At 36.2% G+C, this 26,280-nt stretch overlaps 1 protein-coding gene across 1 annotated transcript; it reads right to left on the reverse strand.

The window, feature by feature from the left end:
* Positions 1 to 11,721: 11,721 nt before the first annotated feature.
* LOC136708102 (CD276 antigen-like) lies at positions 11,722 to 23,396 on the reverse strand. The gene is made up of 4 exons (XM_066682386.1): positions 23,369 to 23,396; positions 22,851 to 23,204; positions 22,243 to 22,518; positions 11,722 to 12,157 (listed from the first exon to the last, which is right to left on the reverse strand). Exons 1-4 carry the CDS (start codon positions 23,394 to 23,396, stop codon positions 12,054 to 12,056), a joined length of 762 nt encoding a protein of 253 aa, XP_066538483.1. The 3' UTR covers positions 11,722 to 12,053.
* Between the last annotated feature and the right edge of the window lie 2,884 nt (positions 23,397 to 26,280).

The following is a 26,280-nucleotide window of genomic DNA, read 5'->3' on the forward strand; positions in this document are numbered from 1 at the left end:
ATTAATTTGATTAATTATATTATTATTAGTAATAACAGTAATTATATGAGTAGCATTTCAGACATTCTTTGTGTTGAATGCAACCAGGAGGAAAAAAATGATTAGATGGATTTAAAAAATAAAAGTTATCCTACCATTGAATATTATCCATAAAGTAATCTTCATTTCACAGTCATTCAGAAGCCTGGAGGGGATAAAGAAACAAATAAATTAGCGTTAGAATTCATTTTCTCACTGCTCTTACAGCACTGATGTCAATCATTGAAGGAAACTAAACTGCACCAAGCAAACTGCACATACATATGTAAACTAACCATTTTTATCCAATAAATATTGTTTGTAAAATAATGCATAATATAGATCAGCTGTATATTACTCTGTCCTGATCCTCTCACCATGTGGCACAACATTTGTAAATTTTGGTAAATTACAATATATTACTAGCTTTCTTTCCAACTGCAGTAATTAAAGCAGCAAATAAATCACTTTGCACTGATAGAGACAAATATAATAAATAATAAGCCATATTATTAACATTAATAATTTAATAAGAGCTGTTGCATACTTAACTCTTTATCTCAAGCCACGAAATGAAAGTAAATGCACGAGTCAAATTCTCTTATATTTCCCGCCGTCTCTTCTGCTATATGTTGTTTTCAGTCACGTGTTTCTGACGAAGCAGGAAATGTGAAAAACCAGAACGGAGGAAGTATGAAGGAGAGGAACCTAGACATTCTTACACGAAAAATCTACAGATAATCACAAACTCAGTTGGAAGTGATGTTTATGTTTTGGAAATCGATTTTTAACTGAACTGCTTGATTACTGATTAGCTGCTATCGAGGCATTGTAAGAACTTTCTTCTTTTCTAATCGATAATACCCGAAAATTCATGGAGTTCATCCTGTGATTTAATCAGAGACTGTGTTTATATCTTCCAGTAACAGTACACATTACTCTAATTTAATAAAACATTCATTTTACCTCATGAATGAAATCAAGCAATAAAGACCACTGCGAATAGGAGGATGGGGAAACAACCCCCTCCCTCTCACTCCATATTAGTTTTAGTACAGTGCTGTTAAAATGAATTTCACTAGGGCAGGGGTCGGCCACCCGCGGCTCTTTGATCCGTCTAATGCTGCTCCGCTTTTGAAAATAATTAATGAGTATTTAATTAAAATGTATTTTATTTTGGTTCGTTCATTTTCAAAATGTAATTCTATGAAGATTATGGCGATCTTGTAAAATCTAAAATATTTTAATATTTAGAATATTTTTGTCGCTCTCAATACACGTCACAACTTCCAATGTGCGACACCCGCCAGTCTGCGGTTTCTTGAACGTTTTGACCGCTGACTGCACGGCGCCAGTAAAATAATGACGGCACGCAGAGAGAGGACAGCATTTTTGTTTGCTGCCAGTGGATAATTTAAGTTCAGCGGTTTTTTTCATTACTACAAGGACTCAAATAGACACTGAGTATTTTACTTAACCGTCAACACAACGTCTTTTTTTCGGAGTTAAATGTTTTGTTGCATGCAGAAATGTTATTTCATTTTCTCTGCAGTTCATTGATTTCATAAATGTAACACAGTATAGTTTGTTTATACATAGCACAAAGGCAATAAAATCCCGTTATATTCAGTGTTATTTCATTTAGAATTTCAAAAGGGTTTTGTGGCTCCCAGTGTTTTCTTTACAATGTGAAATGGGTCCAAACGGCTCTTTGAGTGGTAAAGGTTGCCGACCCCTGCACTAGGGGGAGCCCTAGGAGCAAAAAACTCAAATCTTACCTAGTGTTCCTTTAAATGGGAGAAAATGAACTATGTAAAGGCCGCTATGCAGTGTGGCAAGCAATTTTTTTGTTTAATTATTGTTTTTATTTAATTGATTACAAAATACAAAAATACGTATTTAACATGTCAAACACAACAGGTCAATAAAAGGAAAAAAACGATAATCAGAAATACTCAGTATGCTTCAGACAAAAAAGCACCAGAGTGATTTTGTTAAATAGTTTTGTTAAAATATGAGAGTTTATATATTACATTACATCTTTACTGGGTTGGTCCTGTCTTAGTGTGAAATCCTCTCATATTTCTCCAGTTTTAGTGTTGATACTGTTGACTGAGTACAAAAATTATAGTCTTTAAAGTTCTTTAGTTTTCCTCAATGCACCAGATACCTCCAAAATGGCACCTTTATGACTTCACTCATAATAATCACACAAAGGGCTAACCATGCTCCCTCTCTTCGTGGGTAGGATGGTTGCTTCTCTCACTTCATCAAAGGTTAAAAATGGCATCATCAGCTGATTTGTTGTTAACTTGTTCGGATCAGGAGCAGCAGTAACACAGTAATGAACAGAGCTAGAGTGAGAGCAAGAGGTATTGCTCTCATGTGAATGGCACTTCTTTCACAGCATCCTGTAAAGAAAACAAAATATGAATTATTATTTAGTAATAATTATTTATTATGTATTTATTATTCAGTCAGTGATTTATTACAAACACTTCATCCTGATCAGGGTCATAGTGGGTCTAGAGTCTACACTGAATGGACAAGACACCAGTCCATTAAAGGGGAAACCACACACTCACATATATATGTTCCGTTTCAATTAATATTCATCGATAAAAAGAGCAAAATGATCTGTCTCTTGCCAAATAGTGAGCCCACATTTATTGACCCTGTTAAAGCTCAGATCTTTAGACTTTACACATCATTGTTGCAGTCATACCTGCCTCAACACACCCACAAGAGACAAACTTGGGTTGATGTAAGCGACTTCACGCCTGCTAGTATGAACACACGGTGACTGAGATCAACTGGGAAAACGGGCAGCTGGAAAATTTTGGGAGTCATAAGTACCTTTTCATTTCATCATCATGTCTGCTTAATATATTTCAGGGTCAAATTGGCAATAGGGCAACAACAAATCCTAGGTGTCTCTCTCCCCTACAGCTTACTGTGCTGCTGAGCCCCTCCACCGTCACAAAGCACTCACAGGCGGACACACTTCACATGGGCCAAGGCCGTTTAAGCGCAAGTTGGGAATACACCCTGGAGGGGGCGCCAGTCCTTCACAGGGAAACACAGACACACACACACATTCACTCACACCTACGGACACTTTTGAGTCGCCAATCCACCTACCAACGTGTGTTTTTGGAATGTGGGAGGAAACCGGAGCACCCGGAGGAAACCCACGCAGACACGGGGAGAACACACCAACTCCTCACAGACACCCGGAGCAGGAAATGAACCCACCAGTCTTTATTAATATTTGTCATTCCACCAGTTTAATTCTAGTGTCTGCCACTAATGTTTGTTTGGCAGAAGGAAAATTCTCTAAATATTTCTTGCTAAAAAATAGTTAACATTCATTGAAAATTTGAATATTTCGTGAAACCAATCAATTAGTAAAAACTGTGCATTAGAGTTATTATATTCCAGGTATATAAATTTTACCCAATGCCTAACACCACCCTTTACAAGTGAAAAAAAAAATCACTGTAAAACGCCTTCCCTGTTGGCTTCATGGTTTTTATTGTACCATAATTTACCTGCCACAGTGAGCTGCACATTGTGTTTGGTTCTTCCAGTTTCATTCTTGATGTAACAGATGTATTCTACACTGGCGTCTATACACTTCCATGGTAGGATCAAACCTGTATACAGTGGAACCTCTACCTACGAACTTGATCCGTTCCGTGACCCGGTTCGTAAGTAGAAAAGTTCGTTTCTCGAGTCAAGTTTCCCCATTTAAAATAATGGAAAAGCAATTAATGTGTTCCAGCCCCCACCCCGAAAGTCACCCTTTTTGCACTGATATATGTTTACAACACTCTCAAATTAGTAAAAAAAATACATGTACCATTATTAAAAATAAAAGACAAATACAGTGGAAACAGCAGTAAAAAAATAAATAAAAAGTTTTAAGTTTTACACATCGCTACCTTGAAGACGTGACGACTGGCTGGAGGAGTAACACAGGCACTGGCTGTATGACGGGAGGTGGGGGTGGGTGGAGTAACGGAAAGTAGGCGGATGAATGTGGGGAGACGAAGCGTAGATACGGATTAACTTAGCACGAACTTCGATGTTTACACTTCTGCTGTTTACACTAATGCTAAATTGCTAAAGCTACAATTTGCTAATCTTAAAAGCTCACTCAAGTCTGGGCGCGCTGGAACACTCGCCTATTGTGGTCAGTGGCCATTTCCAGCCGCCGGCTCAGCGGAGGCTCGGGTTCGTTTCTAGAGTCGTGGTTCGTTGGTGGAGGCAAAAAAATATTCAAATGACCGGTTCATATCTTGGAAAGTTCGTTAGTATAGGCGTTCGTTAGTAGAGGTTCCAATGTATTACACTAGGTAAGAGGTGGGTGCCACATCTGTATTTTTGGTGTAGGTTAGTTTTATTTGTTAGGGAAGTTGTGTGTTTTTTTTCTTTGGCACCATCCAGTCCACCCAGTAGTGGTTAGTTGGTTTTAGCACGTTGGGTTGTTTATTGTCTTCTACTTTACACTTTACTTCTATAACTACGTTTGCATTTACATGTTGTATATTTTACACAATATCACACTACAATTGCTGCTTTATTGTACCCTGGATTTTTTGCTTCAGATAAAAGTTGAAAAGAGCACTATATTGTATGTTTCCCTTTCACACTGCATCTCACACTCCTTGTTATACCCACCCCTTGATACCTCTAGATGCCATCATACAAAATACAGGGTGGGATGTAACAGGCACACAGTGATGTTTAGATTACATTATTAGTAGCTGTTTCCAAATGCAAAATCAGCAAATAAAGCACTTCATACAGAAAGAGACAAGTCTCACATTCATTAATCATAAGCCATAGTCTTAAAATGACTAGTTTGAATGAGTTTTGAATGAATGAGCTGTTGCCCATGCTGCTGCTTACCGGATGACTCCCAACACAGAATGATAGTAGATACCTGAAAACTCATGAGGATGCATTCATCTTGTGATTTCCTCAGATAACGTATTTGTATTCCAGTAAGAGTACACGTTACTGCAATTAATCAGGTAAACTGTATTCACTTAAAACATTGATAAGATGTTTTATACCTCATGAATGAAATAAAGCTATAAAGACACTATATATTATAAAGACACTATAAAGTGTCTATAAAGACACCATATCTATAAAGATAACACACTTTTGTTTCTTAATTTTTAATTGAGGTGAACTGCACCCAGCCATTTGTGAATGCCTGAGAGCTTCAAGACGTGTACATATTGAGAGCCCCAAATTAACAAATTAATACAATTATATTGTAAACAAGGCAAGGCACCTTTCATACAGAAGTACTTTACAGAATCAAAAGAAACAGTAAAAAAAATAAATAATAATAAAACAATAAATAAATAAATTACAAATATGAATAAAAAAATAAAAAAGGCAATGAAAACAGTGAAAATGATTCAAACTATAAAAATGATACAAAAAAACGCAGTAAATTAGGAGACATTACAATAATCAATCCTGCTAGAAATAAATCAGGAATACAGAAGAATATCTGAATATTTTATTCATTTTTTACAGAATCAAGTAAAAAACTAACAAGAGAGCAGAGAGGCATTCCTACTGGTCAGGTCTCAACATTGGGCATAATTTCTCTAGCTGAGGAATTCTAAGAATAATTTGCAAGATTCAGACAATTCTTAAAATTAAGTTCATTAGAAAGGCATCTTTCCAGAGATGGAAAGGAGAGGATTTAACTTTGGTGTCCAGTCTAAGTGCAAACGAGACATTTACAGCAGATTTTTTGTGGTTGGCTTATTAAGATGGCACTGCAGTGGCTTATCTTCAATTCCTTCTTCAACTACTACCAATAATAATAATAATAATAATAATAATAATAATAATAATAATAATAATAATAAAAATAACACATTATTTAAAAAAATATATATGTACATTATCAGAGTTTTTTTTATTATCTGTTTGTGATTGAAGCAGTCACTCATTTCTGAAGTTAACTCTCTGCATTATGACATTCATTATAAACTAAAAACACTATCACTAATATATTTACTGTCAGGACCGGTGGAACAATTTTTATTTGTTTAATTTATTATATCCCTAATATACTATTCCAATTACAGTTCCTGTATCCATAGCCTACATTGGACAGCGTTTGTGCAAAACATCACATTGAACTGGATAAACGGGTACAGACAATGATTGAATAAATAAATGAGGTACCACTTCCTATTTAACACATAATATATACTTAATCAATAGTGGTCATTACATTGTATGTGTAATAATATATTAATGGCTATTCAATATGTCATGAACGCTTCAGAAGTCATTAATAAACTGATCCTTATCTAACTCTGTCTTCTTTATCATTCAGCATTTAACATGCCAGTGTAAGGTGTTTATGACCTGCTTATTAACTATTAAATTTTAAACTATTTATATACCTTTTAATAGTGGAGTCTTATTATTAAAGTGTCATTGTTGCAGTCATACCTTGTTGGGGCTGAAGTGTTATTTCTCTAATGAAGTGTTGAGACAGAAGGTCCAGCCTCATCTCTACCACGACAGTCTGTGTAGTGTTGAGACCGAAGGTGAGGTTACTCTCCACTCTGTAGCAGCCTTTAGTGTCCAGCTCTGTAGTCGTCACGTTGCTCCCAACTGGATGCTTCCAGGTCACAGTGGGTTGAGGAAAGCCCAGAGATGACGTCAGGGTCACAATGACGAGGTCACAGGTGTAGTGAACTGATAGTTTGGGGTCATCATAAGGAGCTGGGGTTTGATTGAAAAACACATTAGTTGGTTGATATATCATTTCGGTGGTGGACAATGTGAAACACTTATAATAAAAACAGCCAGTTCTAAAATCTGACAGGCAGAGCTACACTGAAGACATTGTAAAACTACAGTTGTGATGTTATATATGAAGAAAAACAACCTCAAATGTTTAAGACGTTTTGCAGTTGTCCTTAACTCCCAGCTTTTTAATCAAATTTGCCATTTCTTATTTTGTAAGAAAGTTACATTCCTACTAGGAATTGCTGTTTAGCAGTAGTTAAAATCTCTAAACAACATTTAATACTAGAAAAATAGTTAACTGTGATTATTAATTAACAATAGTTAACAGTCAACAGTCCATCGCAGGCACACACTCAGCAGTCACTCACACCTGTGGCCAATTTCACATGGCCAGTCCACTTACCAACATGTGTTGTTGGACTGTGGGGAAAAACCTGGAGAACACACAAGACCCGAGTCATAGACTTAAACCAGGACCGCAAATCCTGGAGCTGTGTGACAGTGACACTACCTGTAGAACCACATAGCTGGCCTCCTTGTGGATTATTGATGTTTGTAATATTACAGTCCTTTACCTGCCACAGTGAGAAACACATTGCATTTGGTTCTTCCATTTTCATTGTTGATGTAACAGATGTATTCTCCTTGATGCTGTGGCTGGACGTTGTTCAGTACGAGTGATGCGTTTCCTGTCGGTATCTGCTCTTTAAACAGATGTGTTCGTCCACTGTAGGCCTGTCCCTGTCGTTCTAGTTGATCTCTGCCGAGGTAAAAGCTGTGGACCACTGTGTCTTTTTCCTGCCAGTTAATGATTAAGTTGGTAATGTTCAAACTGTCAGTTACTGGGAACAGACAGCTCAAAAGGACATTTTCACCTGGTGCAGCTATTATAACATTTTTTTCTGCCGTCTGAGAAGTGACGAGAACACCTGTGGGGAGGAAGCAGTACAATATTCAAGACTTGGAGAGAGGAGTGTAAAAAGAATATTTTAGAATGCAGATCTTCAGCAGTAATGTAATAGACCAACTAAAGTGACAGATATAGTGACATTTACCTGCAGTTGTTCATTTTTCTGTATGTATACTGCACCAAAATACATATAGTAACGTGTATTATTTTTACCAAGGTGCCAAGGCCCCAGCTGTTATGGGCACTGTGGCTAACTCTCTGTATGTGTGCAAAAATTGCCCAATTGTATGAGTGTGCATGGGTTAAATATGGAGTCTCCATTTTCTCAAGGCAAATATTGCTGTAAATAAAAGCATCTAAGGTGTGATAATGGCAAGAATCTGATGTTTAATCGTCCAAAAAATTTGATCTAACAGACAAAAGAACAAAGGAACGTTTTCCAGTATTTTCAGTGAACAATCTCGGTTTTGTAAATATGGAAAATGTTTAATTTAATGTCTATAACACACTTCAAAATGTCTGGGACGGGGCAAAATAAGAATTAAAGTTTTATAGAAAATGTACGTAATAATAAAACATAAAATTAAGTGAAAACACTACATGGTTTTTCAGTGAGCAACGCTTTATTTTTTCACGTTTTTTTTTTTTTTTTTTGCTATTTATTTGATCCCAGCTTTTCTGGAAATGGGCTTTGTACAGTTTCCAGCAAAAGTAAATAAATGATGTGGGTGTTACTAAGATATGTGGTTCATTAGATGATCAGTAAAGTTATTAAATGATGTCTTTCCTGAAACACCACTATGGGCAAAATGTATTTGATGTTTATCAAACACTTATTCTGCAATTAATGTTATTAATAGTGAGTTTGTCCCCATTTGCTGCAGTAACAGCCTGTGTTTTTCTGAGAACAGTTTATGTGTTAGATGTTGAAGCATGATTGGGATGCTGTGAAGATAAAGCAGCAGAATTCTAATGAGGTAACTTAGTAATTACAGTCTGCACTGCATGCAAAAAGTGATGAACATCAACAACTAAATATGGTAAAAAAAAATCTTTATCCTACCCATTAATATGATCCATAATAAAATCTTACTGCGGTGACTCAAAAACCTGGAGGGGAAAGAATAACAAATTTTAAGAGAGATGAACAGACCTGTTTTAGAAGACATTTTTCACAGCCCCAAATGAATGAGAATAATTTAATAAGTCAATAAGTTCAATAAATCACCTACACCCAGATAAAATCAGGCTTTCTATTCATTGTTAATTAGAACACCATTTGTTCCAACCTGGCAATGTGATTGGCTGAAAGATGTTCCACCACATACACACTGAATTAGAAAGGACACTGGGGCTTACAAGACCACAGAAGGGTGTACTGATGTTTGGCTGTACATCAGTGCCAATATCTCACGTTATAGCATTCCCTCTCATCTATTATTGCTTCAGTATATTGTCCCCATTTGCTGCTGATGCAGCCTCTGCTCTTTATTCTAGATGTTGGCAAATTGCTGCGTGGATGTGATTGCATTAATCCATTAGTACATTAATAATGATAAGTGGTAATGTTGGATGATTAGCTCTTGACCATGGCTTATACATAACAATTTAGATGGAGATCCTTCACAGCAGTTACACTGTGACATAAATGCTTAGGGTTTTGTTTATTTATTTATTATTATTTTAATTATAGAGCACTGTGGGTAAAATTTACTTTCTTAAAACTTACTGAATTACTTACTGAATACCTACCTAAACGTTCTGCTTATATTTCATTGCTAACTTTTGTTTTTAAATCATAAATTGTATTTTCAAAGTTTTTAAATTTTGCAAAACTAAAACGTCACACAGAGCGAAATGAAAATGTTTGATAAGTACATTTACTTTCTTTTGTATTCCAGGTAGGTTCTGGACCCACCGCGACCCTGAACTGGATAAGCAGTTACAGATAAAGAATGAATGAACTTTCCTTTGTGATTCATGCAGCAAAGCGAGAAAACTATAAATTTGAATAAATAAACCCCCTACCCGTATATATGATTCATAACGTAGCTACGTTAATCTTCATTTACCAGTCATTCAGAAACCTGGAAGGGGAAAGAAACAACTTTTTAAAAAACAACTGCCCCAAATGAATGAGAACACGATGACTTACGTGTACTCTTTTGTTGCCATGCGGTTGCCTCTCGGTGTTAACGTTGCGGTTGTTAACTTAACGTAAGTTTATGGTTTCCGTGACGCTGAACTGGAAAAGACGTTGTAGACAATGAATTAATGAAGTTTAGGTTCTTAGTCCATTAACATCGGACACAGAATTTAGCAAAATACTTTATTACCGGGAGCCACGAGTTATTACACAAAGCACTTTCCACTTTACCTTTTCTGTTGTCATATCAGGGTGATTTCCCCTCTTTCCAGTTCTAAATTAAAATTGGTCCTTTATACAGACACAACAGTTGCATTTTTACAGGAAAAGAGCTGCATGCGGCTCACGAGCCATGTGTCGTAGTGATAGTGACTTGTAAGTGAACGATGAGAGCCTGTTCCCGTCTAAGACTGAGCCATTTTTTTCTAAGGCTTGTCATTCAACCAATCAGAGAACACCAAGCAAGCTCCAACCCTCCAACCCTCCGAGCTGAGACACTTGGTTTTCCTGAATGACAATCTGCCTTCCGACTGGCGCCCCCTCCAGGGTGTATTCCCGCCTTGCGCCCAATGATTCCAGGTAGGCTCTGGACCCACCGCGACCCTGAACTGGATAAGGGTTACAGATAATGAATGAATGAATGAATCTGCCTTCCAAAAAATAGTTGAAGAAAATGTTAAATCAGTTAAATGTTTGTTGACAGTTGTGGTTGAGTTAATCACTACCGTTGAATGCTGCTGTTTTGCACTTTGCAGAGTATTTGTTTATTTTATTACCCAGAAATGGATGATTATTTAATTTAATAAACTATTTTGTAATACCTACCTTTTGGGTTCCATTGGCTATATTTCAGAGTTTACAAGTGATTTTTTATTAAGGTGTTTAAATAAAAATCCAGTTATTTATACAATTGAATGTGTGAGTGCAATCAGTGAGTCACAAGACAGCCATAAAAACAATTGGCCACTGCAACACTATTTATTATTTTTAATATTGAACAATAATATTTTGTCCATATAGTCATGTAAAATGTATGTAATATTGTTCTGTACCAGTGGAAATAAGTGGTAAAACAAAGAGCCGGCTCTTCATGAAGAGCCGAGCTAAAAGAGCCGGCTCCCCAAAAAGAGCCAAAATTCCGATCACTAATGTGTCGGCCACCCCTGTATATATAAGCCCTGTCCTACGTTTTGCCAAATAAACAGTATTAATTTTATTCTATTAAATGGATTTATATTTTTTTCTGATTTGATGATCTACTAGCATTTCTAGTAAGTAGTTTAAATAAATTGTATAATATCAAGTTCTATTCACTGTGACTTTTAAGTTGAAAGGTTGGGGTTCATGACTTGACTTAGATCATTTAACACTGAATGTAAAATAATAGATAATACCCGAAAATTCATGGAGTTCATCCTGTGATTTAATCAGAGACTGTATTTATTTCTTCCAGTAACAGTACACATTACTCTAATGAATCAGGTAAAGTGCGATGAAAATATTTATTTAATAAGACATTCATTTTTCCTCATGAATGAAATCAAGCAACAAAGACCACTGCGAATAGGAGAATGGGGAAACAACCCCCTCCCTCACTCCATATTAATTTCAGTAGTGCTGTTAAAATTAATTTCACTAGGGGAAGCCCTAGGAGCAAAAGACTCAAATCTTACCTAGTGTTCCTTTAAATGGGAGAAAATGAACTATGTAAAGGCTGCTATGCAGTGTGGCAAGCAAAGTTTTTTTTTTTAATCATTTTTATTTAATTGATTACAAAATACAAAAATACGTATTTAAACAGGTCAATAAAAGGAAAAGAACGATAAACAGTACACTTCAGACAAAAAAAGCACCAGAGCGATACTGTCAAATAGTTTTGTTAAAATATGAGAGTTTATAAATTAAATTACATCCTTGCTGGGTTGGTCCTGTCTTAGTGTGAAATCCTCTCATATTTCTCCAGTTTTAGTGTTGATACTGTTGACTGAGTACAAAAATTATAGTCTTTAAAGTTCTTTAGTTTTCCTCAATGCACCAGATACCTCCAAAATGGCACCTTTATGACTTCACTCATAATAATCACACAAAGGGCTCCCACCATGCTCCCTCTCTTCGTGGGTAGGATGGTTGCTTCTCTCACTTCATCAAAGGTTAAAAATGGCATCATCAGCTGATTTGTTGTTAACTTGTTCGGATCAGGAGCAGCAGTAACACAGTAATGAACAGAGCTAGAGTGAGAGCAAGAGGTATTGCTCTCATGTGACTGGCACTTCTTTCACAGCATCCTGTAAAGAAAACAAAATATGAAATATTATTTAGTAATAATTATTTATTATTTATTTATTTATTATTCAGTCAGTCATTTATTACAAACACTTCATCCTGATCAGGGTCATAGTGGGTCTACAGTCTACACTGAATGGACAAGACACCAGTCCATTAAAGGGGAAACCACACACTCACGTATATCTGTTCCGTTTCAATTAATATTCATCGATAAAAAGAGCAAAATAATCTGTCTCTTGCCAAAAAGTGAGCCCACATTTATTGACCCTGTTAAAGCTCAGATCTATAGACTTTAGACATCATTGTTGCAGTCATACCTTCTTTGGGCTGTAGTGTTATTTCTCTAATGAAGCGTTGAGACAGAACGTCCAGGCTCATCTCTACCACGACAGTCTGTGTAGTGCTGAGACTGAAGGTGAGGTTACTCTCCACTCTGTAGCAGCCTTTAGTGTCCAGCTCTGTGGTCGTCACGTTGCTTCCGACTGGATGCTTCCAGGTCACAGTGGGTTGAGGAAAGCCCAGAGATGACGTCAGGGTCACAATGACAAGGTCACATGTGTAGAGAACTGATAGTTTGGGGTCATCATAAGGAGCTGGGATTGGATTGAAAAACACATTAGTTGGTTGATATATCATTTTGGTGGTGGAAAATATTAAACAATTATAATAAAAACAGCCAGTTCTAAAATCTGACAGGCAGAGCTACACTGAACACATTGTAAAACTACAGTTGTGATGTTATATATGAAGAAAAACGACCTCAAATGTTTAACACATTTTGCAAATGTCCTTAACTCCCAGCTTTTTAATCAAATTTGCCATTCCTCCTTATTTGGTCAGGAAGTTACAGTCCTACTAGGAATTGCTGTTTGGCAGTAGTTAAAATTCTAAACCACATTTAATGCTAGAAAAATAGTTAACTGTGGTCATATTAATTAATTAATATATATATATATATATATATATAAAACATTTTCAGGAGGCAGGAACACACCCTAGACAAGTCACCAGTCCATCGCAGGGCACACACTCAGCAGTCACTCACACCTGTGACCAATTTCACATGGACTGTGGGGAAAAACTGGAGAACCCACAAGACCTGAGTCATGGACTGAAACCAGGACCGCAAATCCTGGAGCTGTGTGACAGTGACAATACCTGTAGAACCACATAGCTGGCTTCCCTTTGGATTATTGCTATTTGTAATATTACAGTCTTTTACCTGCCACAATGAGCAACACTTTGTGTTTGGTTCTTCCATTTTCATTGTTGACATCACAGAAATATTCTCCTTGATGCTGTGGCTGGACGTTGTTCAGTGCGAGTGATGCGTTTCCTGTCAACATCAGCTCTTTGAAGAGATGTGTTCGTCCACTGTAGGCCTGTCCCTGTCGTTCTAGTTGATCTTTGCCGAGGTAAAAGCTGTGGACCACTGTGTCTTTTTCCTGCCAGTTAATGATTAAGTTGGTAATGTTCAAACTGTCAGTTACTGGGAACAGACAGCTCAAAAGGACATTTTCACCTGGTGCAGCTATTATAACATCTTTTGCTGTCGTCTGACAAGTGATGGGAACACCTGTGGGGAGGAAGCAGTACAATATTTAAGACTTGGAGAGAGGAGTGTAAAAAGCATATTTTAGAATGCAGATCTTCAGCAGTAATGTAATAGACCAACTAAAGTGACAGATATAACATTTCACTGCAGTTGTTAATTTTTCTGTATGTATACTGTACCAAAATACAAATAGTAACGTGTATTATTTTTACCAAGGTACCAAGGCCCCAGCTGTTATGGGCACTGTGGCTAACTATCAGTATGTGTGCAAAAATTGCCCAATTGTGTGAGTGTGCATGGGTTAAATATGGAGTCTCCATTTCCTCAAGTCAAATACTGCTGTAAATAAAAGCATCTAAGGTGTCATAATGGCTCACATCTGATGTTTAATCGTCCTAAAATTTGATCTAACAGACAAAAGTACAAAGGAACGTTTTCCAGTATTTTCAGTGAACAATCTCGGTTTTGTAAATATGGAAAATGTTGAATTTAATGTCTATAACACACTTCAAAATGTCTGGGACAGGGGCAAAATAAGAATGAAAGTTTTATAGAAAATGTATGTAATAATAAATCAGAAAATTAAGTGAAAACACTACATGGTTTTTCAGTGAGCAGTGCTTTATTATTATTATAATTTTTTTTGCTATTTACATAATCCCAGCTTTTCTGGAAATTGGGTTTATATAATTTATAGCAAAAGTAAATAAATGATGTGGGTGTTACTAAGGTATGTGGTTCATTAGATGATCAGTAAAGTTATTAAATGATGTCTTTCCTGAAACACCAAGTGAACTACTCTGGGCAAGATTTATTTGATGTCTGCTTATCAAACACTTATTCTGCAATTAATGTTATTAATAGTGAGTTTGTCCCCATTTGCTGCAGTAACATCCTGTGTTCTTCTGAGAACAGTGTGTGTTAGATGTTGAAGCATGACTGTGATGATGTGAAGATAAAGCAGCAGAATTCTAATGAGGTAACTTAATAATCTTTATCCTACCCATTAATATGATCCACAATACAATCTTACTGCAGTGACTCAAAAACCTGGAGGGGAAAAAATAACAAATTTTAAAAGAGATGAACAGACCTGTTTTAGAAGTATTTATAATATATAAAATCAGGCTTTCTATTCATTGTTAATTAGAACACCATTAGTTCCAACCTGGCAATGTGATTGGCTGAAAGATGTTCCACCACATACACACTGAATTAGTAAGGACACTGGGGTTTACAAGACCACAGAAGGGTGCACTGATGTTTGGCTGTACATCAGTGCCTATATCTCACGTTATAGCATTCCCTCTCATCTATTATTGCTTCAGTATATTGTCCCCATTTGCTGCTGATGCAGCCTCTGCTCTTTATTCTAGATGTTGGCAAATTGCTGCGTGGATGTGATTGCATTAATCCATTAGTACATTAATAATGATAAGTGGTAATGTTGGATGATTAGTTCTTGACCATAGCTTATACATAACAATTTCAGTTACACTGCTACACATAAGGGTTAGGGTTTTATTCATTTTTTATCATAGTTCAGAGTGAGTAAAATTAACTTTCTTAAAACTTACTGAATTACAGATGGACCTTTGACAGGGCATCAGTCGGACACAAATCATTTCGCTTTTTTTTTTCAAGCCTAAATCCTTATTGTGAAACATTTTTGTTATTTAAGAGTATGGTTCTAGAGTGGTCCTGAACAGAGAGAGGAATAAGCGGGAAAATAAAAGTCTTAAAAACATATCTAAGCGTTCTGCTTATATTTCATTGCTAATTTCTTTTGTTTTCAAATCAGAAATTGTATTTTCACGGTTTTTAAATTTTGCAAAACTAAAACGTCACACAGAGCGAAATGCAAAGCGTTGATAAGTACATTTACTTTCCTTTGTGATTCATGCAGCAAAGCAAGAAAAATATAATTATGAATAAACAAACTCCTACTCGTAGCGATATATATGATCCATAACGTAGCTACGTTAATCTTCATTTTCCAGTTATTCATCAACCTGGAAGAGGAAAGAAACAACTTTTAAAAAACTAATTTTAAGAGAAGTCTCACTGCCCCAAATGAATGAGAACGCTTATTAAATCACCAACAAAAATAATATAATAAAAATATATATTTTATAGAACAGCCGTCTACCTCCTCTCCTACCTCCTCTCCCGCCTCTTTTTTGAATGGACCGTTTTTACGCAAGGAAGAGGGGGCAAGTTCCGGGCGAGGTGTATGTGATTGGTCCTGTAGGAAGGCGGAGTTGGACATCCAACTCCTCCCACATCCAACTCCGCCCATATCCAGCCTCGCCTTCTAAGCACTAGTGATGGGAATTTCGGCTCTTTTTGGGGAGCCGGCACTTTTGGCTCGGCTCTTCATAAAGAGCCGGCTCTTTCGGCTCCTAAAAAGATGTTTGTTTTACCACTTATTTCCACTGGTGCAGAACAATATTACCTACATTTACATGACTATATGGACAAAATATTATTGTTCAATATTAAAAATAATAAATAGTGTTGCAATGGCCAATTGTTTTTATGGCTGTCTTGTAATAACTCACTGATTGCACTCACACATTCAATTGTATAAATAACTGGATTTTTATTTAAACACCTTAATAAAAAATCACTTGTAAACTCTGAAATATAGCCAATGGAACTCAAAAGGTAGGTATTACAAAATAGTTTATTAAATTAAATAATCATCCATTTCTGGGTAATAAAATAAACAAATACTCTGCAAAGTGCAAAACAGCAGCATTCAACGGTAGTGATTAAAACAACCACAACTGTCAACAAACATTTAACTGATTTAACATTTTCTTCAACTATTTTTTGGAAGGCAGATTCATTCATTCATTCATTATCTGTAACCCTTATCCAGTTCAGGGTCGCGGTGGGTCCAGAGCCCACCTGGAATCATTGGGCGCAAGGCGGGAATACACCCTGGAGGAAGCGCCGGTCGGAAGGCAGATTGGCATTCAGGAAAACCAAGTGTCTCAGCTCGGAGGGTTGGAGGGTTGGAGCTTGCTTGGTGTTCTCTGATTGGTTGAATGACAAGCCTTAGAAAAAAATGGCTCGGTCTTAGACGGGAACCGGCTCTCATCGTTCACTTACAAGAGCCGGCTCTTTGAACCGGTTCGCTCGCGACCGACACATCAGTACTAAGCACTGTGTGGCACTTGAACGCAGACATGTTTAGAGACACTGAGTAGCACATTAAATACGCATATAACGCCTTTTATTAATTATTATACTGTTCAGGTGCTTTTGTGTTTTTCCGCTGAGGGTATCTGTAAAACATTACCTGATTTATACCTGATTTGATTTAACTTTTGTCATTGTTGTCAATGCTTGGCAGACTATTATTAATTCAGGGTTCATTAAAATATTGTTCTCCAGTCAGTTAATGTCTTGTCCCAAAAATCGTTATTTTTTTGTTATTCATAATGGTCATTCTCAGCCACAATGACTGGTAATGTTATGCCAACTATGACATGATGGATTGTTATGTAGTGTATGTAGTGCACAGCTGACTGCAAAACAATAAAATTCAGTGCTATTAAGTGTACAGTGCCTTGAAAAAATAATTATCCCTGCCTGGTCATGAACATCTTCTCATTTTAAGAACACACAGATTTCCATAGGTGATGCTATTTGTCTGCATAAAATTTATTAGAAGCTTATACAATTTTCATATGAATTTAAACGTCTGTGTTTTGAGGTTCAGACAAATAAGTGTTCACAAATATTAGAGGTACCACTTATTTCATAATGACTAATAATTACTACCTGTGAGTGGTTAGAGATATCTAAGGGTAATTAGCCAGGTTGTGAAATAAAAGTAAAGACTAAAGAGATAATGATGCCAATGACAATATTCCAAATGTCCAAGTGAAGAAAATGCTGCAGTAAAATATATAACACATGTTCAGATGTCCAGTTGTGCAGGATTGGTTTCAATAAGAAGAAAGAGAAACACATTACACAACTTAGCACTCCATTCACAACTCCCTACAGTCGCGGTCGCTTGAAATATAGTCAAATAGAATATCCTTATTGGCACTGGCATGTAGAACTCTAAAATGTGGTTAAGACACAGGTGTGCAGTCTGTATTAAAGACAACGAAAAACTGGCACAGTAGTTTTATTTTTTTATTTTCAAGCCTTTACAACATTTTATATCTATATCATACACACACTCACACCCCACACAAACATTGGCTCACTCACACACCCAAATCTTCATAAACTTGTTGGCAGAATGGGCTGTAGAACCCAGGATGCATGTCCTCGCTGTAATACCCCACAAGTTCCCCATGTCTCCCATGCCCAAAGTAGCCTGTCGACAACAAATAATAAACAGAAGCACACTTTTAATATGTTCTCTAATTTTACTTCCTTATCTTGTCTGTCTTTTGATGTTCTTTGTACTCTATCGCAATGCATGCATAATGCTTTGAGTCCTTGAAAAATGCTTTATAATTAAAATGTATTTATTATTATTATTATTATTATTATTATTATTATTATTATTATCAAAGCCAGCAACACAGCTTTTGACTGCAAAATTCCAACAAAATCTTCTGATCATAAAACATTTATTTGTCACTTTTTGCAACCACCGTCAAAAGACACAATTCTCAAAATTCAGATTAGAATGTTTAAAAAAAGTTTAGAATGCAGTTTAAAGCTTTACTGGAAATGTATCCTCAAAAAAGTCATAATTTGAAGTAATCACCTGACTGAAGTCAAAAGGCCAAGTAGAGGCCATGTAGAGTGCATACTGAAACATACCATAGATACAGCTGAGAACATTAAACATTGAAGGGTCAAAAGTGGCCTGAACGTGGGTTAGATGCTTAAAAAATAAAACATAATACAAAATAGTGTACTATATAGTGACTATATAGTGACTAGCACCATTTGGGACACAGAAAAAGTCACTGGGCACGATGACAACAACATATTGCAGGTTATAATTGAAGTTTCTTCAGAGACATCACTTCCAGTAAGCTAGCACTGCAGCTTCCCCTATTGTCAGTGGTGCTTAACTACAACTGCAACTACTATGACAACTAATAAAAAAAACTATTGGCCTATTTATGCTTGTTGTAATTTTGAGTTAAAGCTTATTTTTTTCTCTCTCATCATTTACGGTCATTAGTGTTTGATAAAAGCCTCTCTGTACTGAATTTAACTCTCTGTTTTATGGCATTTATTATAAACTAGAAGAACTATGTCCTAACATTTATACACAGACTAAAAAACCCTCAGAAGCCTAACTGAAACATATTACTCCCAACAATTCCTGTTCTTATAAACTACACCAGCTAACATTTTGAAATGTAAAACCTATTTATTATATTATTTATGTCATAAAACATTAAAAAAATGCTTGGTGAAATAAACTGTTCTATGTACCACAATAAATGTGTGTACATTCAGCTGAAAAAAAACAAACTGTAATGTCTATATCATTGCCTGCACCATTGCCTATGATATATACTGATATGTGTTTATCTTATTGGTCTTACTCTGACTAAAATGGGGCAATGGTTAGAGACCGGGCTTGGTACCAGAAAGTTGCTGGTTCGATCCCCAGGACAGGCAGGAACATCCATGGCTGAAGTTCCCTTGAGCAAGGCACTGAACCCCCAAATGCTCCCCGGGCACTGGGGATGGCTGCCACCGCTCTGGGTGTGTATTCACAGCCCCTAGTGTGTGCATGTGTTCACTGCCACAGATGGGTTAAATATGGAAGACAAATTTATAAAAATTACACATTCCACATTGTACTGGATCGTGAAGTATGTTTTAGTGAGATAACTAAGAATATGGACATTATTTTAAAACTCGGTGTGTTGAAAATGTTTTTGAGGGCCGCTACACTGACCATAAATCTGTTTGGTAATGTTAATTTTATTAAAGTTTCCTGGGTCTGATGTCAATTCGTTCTGCATGAAAAATGAAACTATTAATTTCATAACATGGTTGTGTCATAACAACGTTGGTTTTATTTGTTAGGGAAGTTGTGTTTTTTTTCTTTGGCACCATCCATAGTCCACCCAGTAGTGGTTAGTTGGTTTTAGCACGTTGGGTTGTTTATTGTCTTCTACTTTACACTTTACTTCTATAACTACGTTTGCATTTACATGTTGTATAGAGCACTATATTGTATGTTTCCCTCTTTCACACTGCATCTCACACTCCTTGTTATACCCATCCCTTGATACCTCTAGATGCCATCATACGAAATACAGGGTGGGATGTAACAGGCACACAGTGATGTTTAGATTACACTATTAGTAGCTGTTTCCAAATGCGAAATCAGCAAATAAAGCACTTCATACAGAAAGAGACAAGTCTCACATTCATTAATCATAAACCATAGTCTTAAAATGACTAGTTTGAATGAGTTTTGAATGAATGAGCTGTTGCCCATGCTGCTGCTTACCGGATGACTCCCAACACAGAATGATAGCAGATACCTGAAAACTCATGAGGATGCGTTCATCTTGTGATTTCCTCAGATAACGTATTTGTATTTCAGTAAGAGTACACGTTACTGCAATTAATCAGGTAAACTATTCACTTAAAACATTGATAAGATGTTTATTATACCTCATGAATGAAATAAAGCTATAAAGACCACTGTGAAAGTGTTTGTTTTATAAATAGTGTGTACATTTGCAGTTTCTGGGCTGTCTATATTTACACAAACATTGGGAGATGGATATTTTAATGTGATGCCCCAAAATTAAGGAGTCCAAGAGACTACAATCAGTCACTGACAGGGCTATAAAATCTATAAAATAATATCTTAAAAAATTAGGAGATCTTTCTGGTTTATATTAGCAGTGTTAAACAGGTTTCATGAAGATAACACACTTTTGTTTCTTAATTTTTAATTGAGGTGAAGTGTTTCTGGTTTAGGACTAACATGGCTTACCATAATCACTACAGCATAAACGTGTAATATATATGTAATATTTTGTTTATTAGAGGAATATAAAGATTGCACCATTGCAGTATTTTGGTCAAAATGTGAACAAACCCTGCACCCAGCCATTTGTGAATGCCTGGGAGATTCAAGACATGTATATATATATATATATATATTGAGAGCAACAAATTAATACAATTATATTGTAAACAAGGCAAGGCTCCTTTCATACTGAAGTGTTTTACAGAATCAAAAGAAACAGTAAAAAAAAAAATAAAAATAACAATAATAATAATATAATTATAAATTAAAAAAGGCAATGAAAACAGTGAAAATGATTAAAACTATATAAAAGATACAATAAAATACAGTAAATTAGGAGACATTACAATAATCAATCCTGCTAGAAAAAAATCAGAAATACAGAAGTATATCTTAATATTCATTTTTTTCCAGAATCTAGTAAAAAAAAATAAGATTCCACAAAGCAGTCAGATGAGCTTAATAACAAGCCTGTCCAATAGGAGAGCAGAGAAGCATTCCTACTGCTCAGGCCTCAACACTGGACATAATTTCTCTAGCTGAGGAATTCTAAGAATAATTTGCAAGATTCAGACAATTCTTAAAGTTCAGTTCATTAGAAAGGCATCTTTCCAGAGATGGAAAGGAGAGGATTTAACTTTGGTGTCCAGTCTAAGTGCAAACGAGACATTTACAGCAGATTTTTTGTGGTTGGCTTATTCTAATCCAAAGCCTCAGCAACAGGGTTATGAACACAGATAGTGGGATAGCTAGAAGGTATTTTCCTCTTATATGATCAGCACTTCCTTCACAGCATCCTGTAAAGACAACAACATAATGCAGGTTATAATAAAAGTACCTTCAGTGGTAACACGGCTAGTAAGATGGCACTGCAGTGGCTTATCTTCAATTCCTTCTTCAACTACTACCAATAATAATAATAATAATAATAACAATATAAAAAATAACATAAAAAAAATATGTACTTTATCAGAGTTTTTATTTATTTATTTATTTTTATTTATTGTTTGTGATTGAAGCAGTCACTCATTTCTGAAGTTAACTCTCTGCATTATGACATTCATTATAAACTAAAAACACTATCACTAATATATTTACTGTCAGGACCGGTGGAACAATGTTTATTTGTTTTATTTATTATATCCTTAATATACTATTCCAATTACAGTTCCTGTATCCATAGCCTACATTGGCCAGAGTTTGTGCAAACCATCACCCTGAACTGGATAAACAGGTACAGACAATGATTGAATAAATGAATGAGGTACCACTTTCTATTTAACACATAATATATACTTTATTAATAATGGTCATTACTGTGTATATGTAATAACATACTAAAGACTATTAAATATGTCATTAACACTTCAGAAGTCATTAATAAACAGATCCTTATCTAACTCTGTCTTCTTTATCATTCAGCATTTAACATGCCAGTGTAAGATGTTTATGACCTGCTTATTAACTATTAAATTTTAAACTATTTATAAACCTTTTAATAGTGGAGTCTTATTATTAAAGTGTCATTGTTGCAGTCATACCTTGTTGGGGCTGAAGTGTTATTTCTCTAATGAAGTGTTGAGACAGAACGTCCAGGCTCATCTCTACCACGACTGTCTGTGTAGTGTTGAGACTGAAAGTGAGGTTACTCTCCACTCTGTAGCAGCCTTTAGTGTCCAGCTCTGTGGTCGTCACGTTGCTCCCGACTGGATGCTTCCAGGTCACAGTGGGTTGAGGAAAGCCCTGAGATGACGTCAGGGTCACAATGACGAGGTCACAGGTGTAGAGAACTGATAGTTTGGGGTCATCATAAGGAGCTGGGATTGGATTGAAAGACACATTAGTTAAAATAGTTAAAATGTAGTTAAAATTCTAAACCACATTAAATGGCAGAAAAATAGTTAACTGTGGTTATTTTAATTTTAATTTTCAGGAGGCAGGAACACTCTAGACAAGTCACTAGTCCATCGCAGGGCACACACTCAGCAGCCACTCACACCTGTGTGTTGTTGGACAAAGCCACAAGACCCGAGTCATGGACTGAAACCAGGACCGCAAATCCTGGAGCTGTGTGACAGTGACACTACCTGTAGAACCAAATAGCGGTATCTTGTGGATTATTGCTATTTGTAATATTACAGTCCTTTACCTGCCACAGTGAGCAACACATTGTGTTTTGTTCTTCCATTTTCATCGTTGACGTAACAGAAATATTCTCCTTGATGCTGTGGCTGGACGTTGTTCAGTACGAGTGATGCGTTTCCTGTCAGTATCTGCTCTTTGAACAGATGTGTTCGTCCACTGTAGGCCTGTCCTTGTCGTTCTAGTTGATCTCTGCCGAGGTAAAAGCTGTGGACCACTGTGTCTTTTTCCTGCCATTTAATGATTAAGTTGGTAATGTTCAAACTGCCAATAACTGGGAACTGACAGCTCAAAAGGACATTTTCACCTGGTGCAGCTATTATAACATCTTTTGCTGCCGTCTGACAAGTGATGGGAACACCTGTGGGGAGGAAGCAGTTCAATATTCAAGACTTGGAGAGAGGAGTGTACAAAGAATATTTTAGAATGCAGATCTTCAGCTCCAACTAAAATAACAGATATGGCATTTACTTGCAGTATATACCAAATTTTGGATAATTCAGCCTGAAAAATTTAACTGTTTACATTGGAGACATAAACAAATGTGCTGCATGCAAAAATGATGAAAATTTGAATCAAACATTAATTTTTATCTTACTCATTAATATGATCCATAATAAAATTCTTTTGCAGTGACTCGGAAACCTGGAGGGGGAAAACAAATTATAAAGGAGATGAAGGGATCTGTTTTAGAAGGTTTTTGTTTTTTCTTACAGCGACAAATATACGATAAATCTGAAAAAATCAAGCATTAAATTAATAATTTATTGAATAATAAATAAATAAATAAATAAATAAATAAATAAACACGTAAACTAGGAAGAACGACATGAGCTTTCAAGACGACAGAAGGGTAATATTCTTAAGAAGCGATTTTGTCTGTTTCCAAAACAGAAATCGGATAAAGAGTATTTTCCTATTTTACATTTCCATTCAAGAACGAAAATAAATGGCAAAAATATAACTTCACACGGAGCGAAAAGCAAACCTTTGATGAATTAATTCACATTCTTTTGTGCTTCATGCAACAAAGAGAGAAAACTATCCATTTTAATAAATACTCTCCTACCCGGAAATATGATTCATAACGTAGAACATTAATCTTCATTTTCCAGAAACCTGGAGGGGGAAGAAACCAATTTTAAAATAGAGATTTTAGACGTCTCGCTGCCCCCAGATTAATGAGAAAGCTTATTAAATCACAAAAAATAATATAAGTATTACTTTATAGGAGCAGCTGCCTACCGCCCAAGTGTCCACCTTTTTTCTTGGATTCTTTCTGGCGTGTTCTATGAATGCTGTGGCAGATTCGAGAAGCCTCTCGCTGCAACCTGTAGGAAGGCGGCATCCAACTCCGCCCACATCCAACCCCGCCCTCTCACACGTCAGAAGCCACGCCCGTGCCCAGTGACTTTTCTATGTCCCAAATAGTGCTCTAGTCACTATGTAGTACACTATTTTAAGGTAGTGTCCGAAATCGTTCCCTACCCTCGTGAATTTGAACACAGTTCACGCTCGCGCCCAAAAAACTCTCAAACAGAATTTTTTAACGGAGAAAATAACAGCGCACGTTATGTCGGTGAGTAAAAACATTTAGTTTGTAAGAATAATTACAAAGCTCGTTGTTAGTGTTTTTGCTACATACACGAACACGTTATAAATACGGTATTTCAGTATGTACTAGTAGTGTCGTAGATAAATACACGAATATTCAACTGCGGCACGCGTGTTATATGTGGTTGATTTAGGCAAATAAGTAACAGAGTTACTTAATGACACACAGAAAAAACTTGCCTATAATATTGCCTCCGTGTAAGTAACAAGACTTTTGACTTAAAGAAAAGCTCACAAATGTAGTTACAATGAACATTCATATCACAGATAAACTGTAATCTCCTTTTATGTTTTATTGTTTCATCCAGCCCACGTTCAGGCCACTTTTGACCCTTCAGTGTTCAATGTTCTGAGCTGTATCTATGGTATGTTTCAGTATGCACTCTACATGGCCCTTGGTTGGCCTTTTGACTTCAGTCAGGTGATTACTTCAGATTATGATTATTTACTGATTATGACTTTTTTGAGGATACATTTCCAGCTCTAATGTACAAGGAAAGGCCAGTAAACACAAGAAGGGAAAGACTGAGGAGCGTTCAGGGTCTGATGGTTTATTTGAATTTGTAAGGGCACGTCAGTGTGTAACTAGTGTGACTTAAAAGCAGTTATTTACAGCATCTGATAAGCTCAAATTAGACATGGTCCATTGTTAAATAGTATTTATATTAATTTCAGTCTGGATTTCACCTTGTTTTTTTCTGTTAACAGTAAAGGCGACTGAATGTTTACCGTCTCCATTGACCAGGTGTTTGTGTCTGTTCTTGAAGCTGAACTGAGCATTTCAACTTTCATTTTGCTTAATGTGCAATAGCCTTCACAAATTAGAAAACTGTGGTTTGTTTTAAAGAAATTAATTGGAATGTAGGTTCTGTGGTAAATTTATATTTAGCTTTTTTGTTTCACTAAATTTAAATAAACTGTAAAACAGTGTCTGCACTCTTCTGTAACGTCTTTAACAGATGCCCCTTATGGTCCTGGAGTAGATTCTATTAGAGGTTGTCCTGGAAGAGGGTGACCAAGCTTTTTTAAAGCTCTCCCTGGTGTGTCGCCTCTTCCGGGACACTGTTGGAAGACAGTCATTCCGGGCCCAAGCTCATTCTCAGTAGTTTGACAGTAAGTATAAAGTGCATTATTGTATTTCAGTAAACTTTATTTTAAGATGTTTGTATTCCTTATAAGAAGAGGTGGTAATCTCTTAATTCTCTAATTCGACACGTACAGCTGTTGTGACTTGGAAACTCTACTGAATACAAACAACAGTTTCACACAGTGTATGGACTGGAGCGCTGCCTGTGCTGTAGAGAGACGTATAAAGACTGTTTACTGGGTTTGTGAACTGCGTATGAAGTTTGAGAATAATTTCTTTTGCCAGTGGTTGCAAAAAAGTTGACAAATAAATGTTTTATGATCAGATTTTGATGGAATTTTGCAGTCAAAAGCAGTGTTGCTGGCTTTGACAATAATAATAATAATAAATATATTTTAATTATACAGCATTTTTTAAGGACTCAAAGCAATATGCATTCGTTATGATACAGAGTGCAAAGAACTTCAAAAGACAAACAAGATAAAGAATATTATATATATGAATATTAAAAATATGCTTCTGTTTATTATTTGTTGTCCACAGGCTGCTTTGGGAATGGGAGACGTGGGGAACTTGTGGGGTATTACAGCGAGGACATGCATCCTGGGTTCTGCAGCCCATTCTGCCAACAAGTTTATGAAGAATTGGGTGTGTGAGTGAGCCAATGTTTGTGTGGGGTGTGAGTGTGTGTGTGATATATATAGAGATATAAAATGTTGTAAAGGCTTGAAAATAA

The sequence above is a fragment of the Hoplias malabaricus genome, chromosome 1, assembly GCF_029633855.1.
Source record: "Hoplias malabaricus isolate fHopMal1 chromosome 1, fHopMal1.hap1, whole genome shotgun sequence".
Lineage (NCBI taxonomy): Eukaryota > Metazoa > Chordata > Actinopteri > Characiformes > Erythrinidae > Hoplias > Hoplias malabaricus.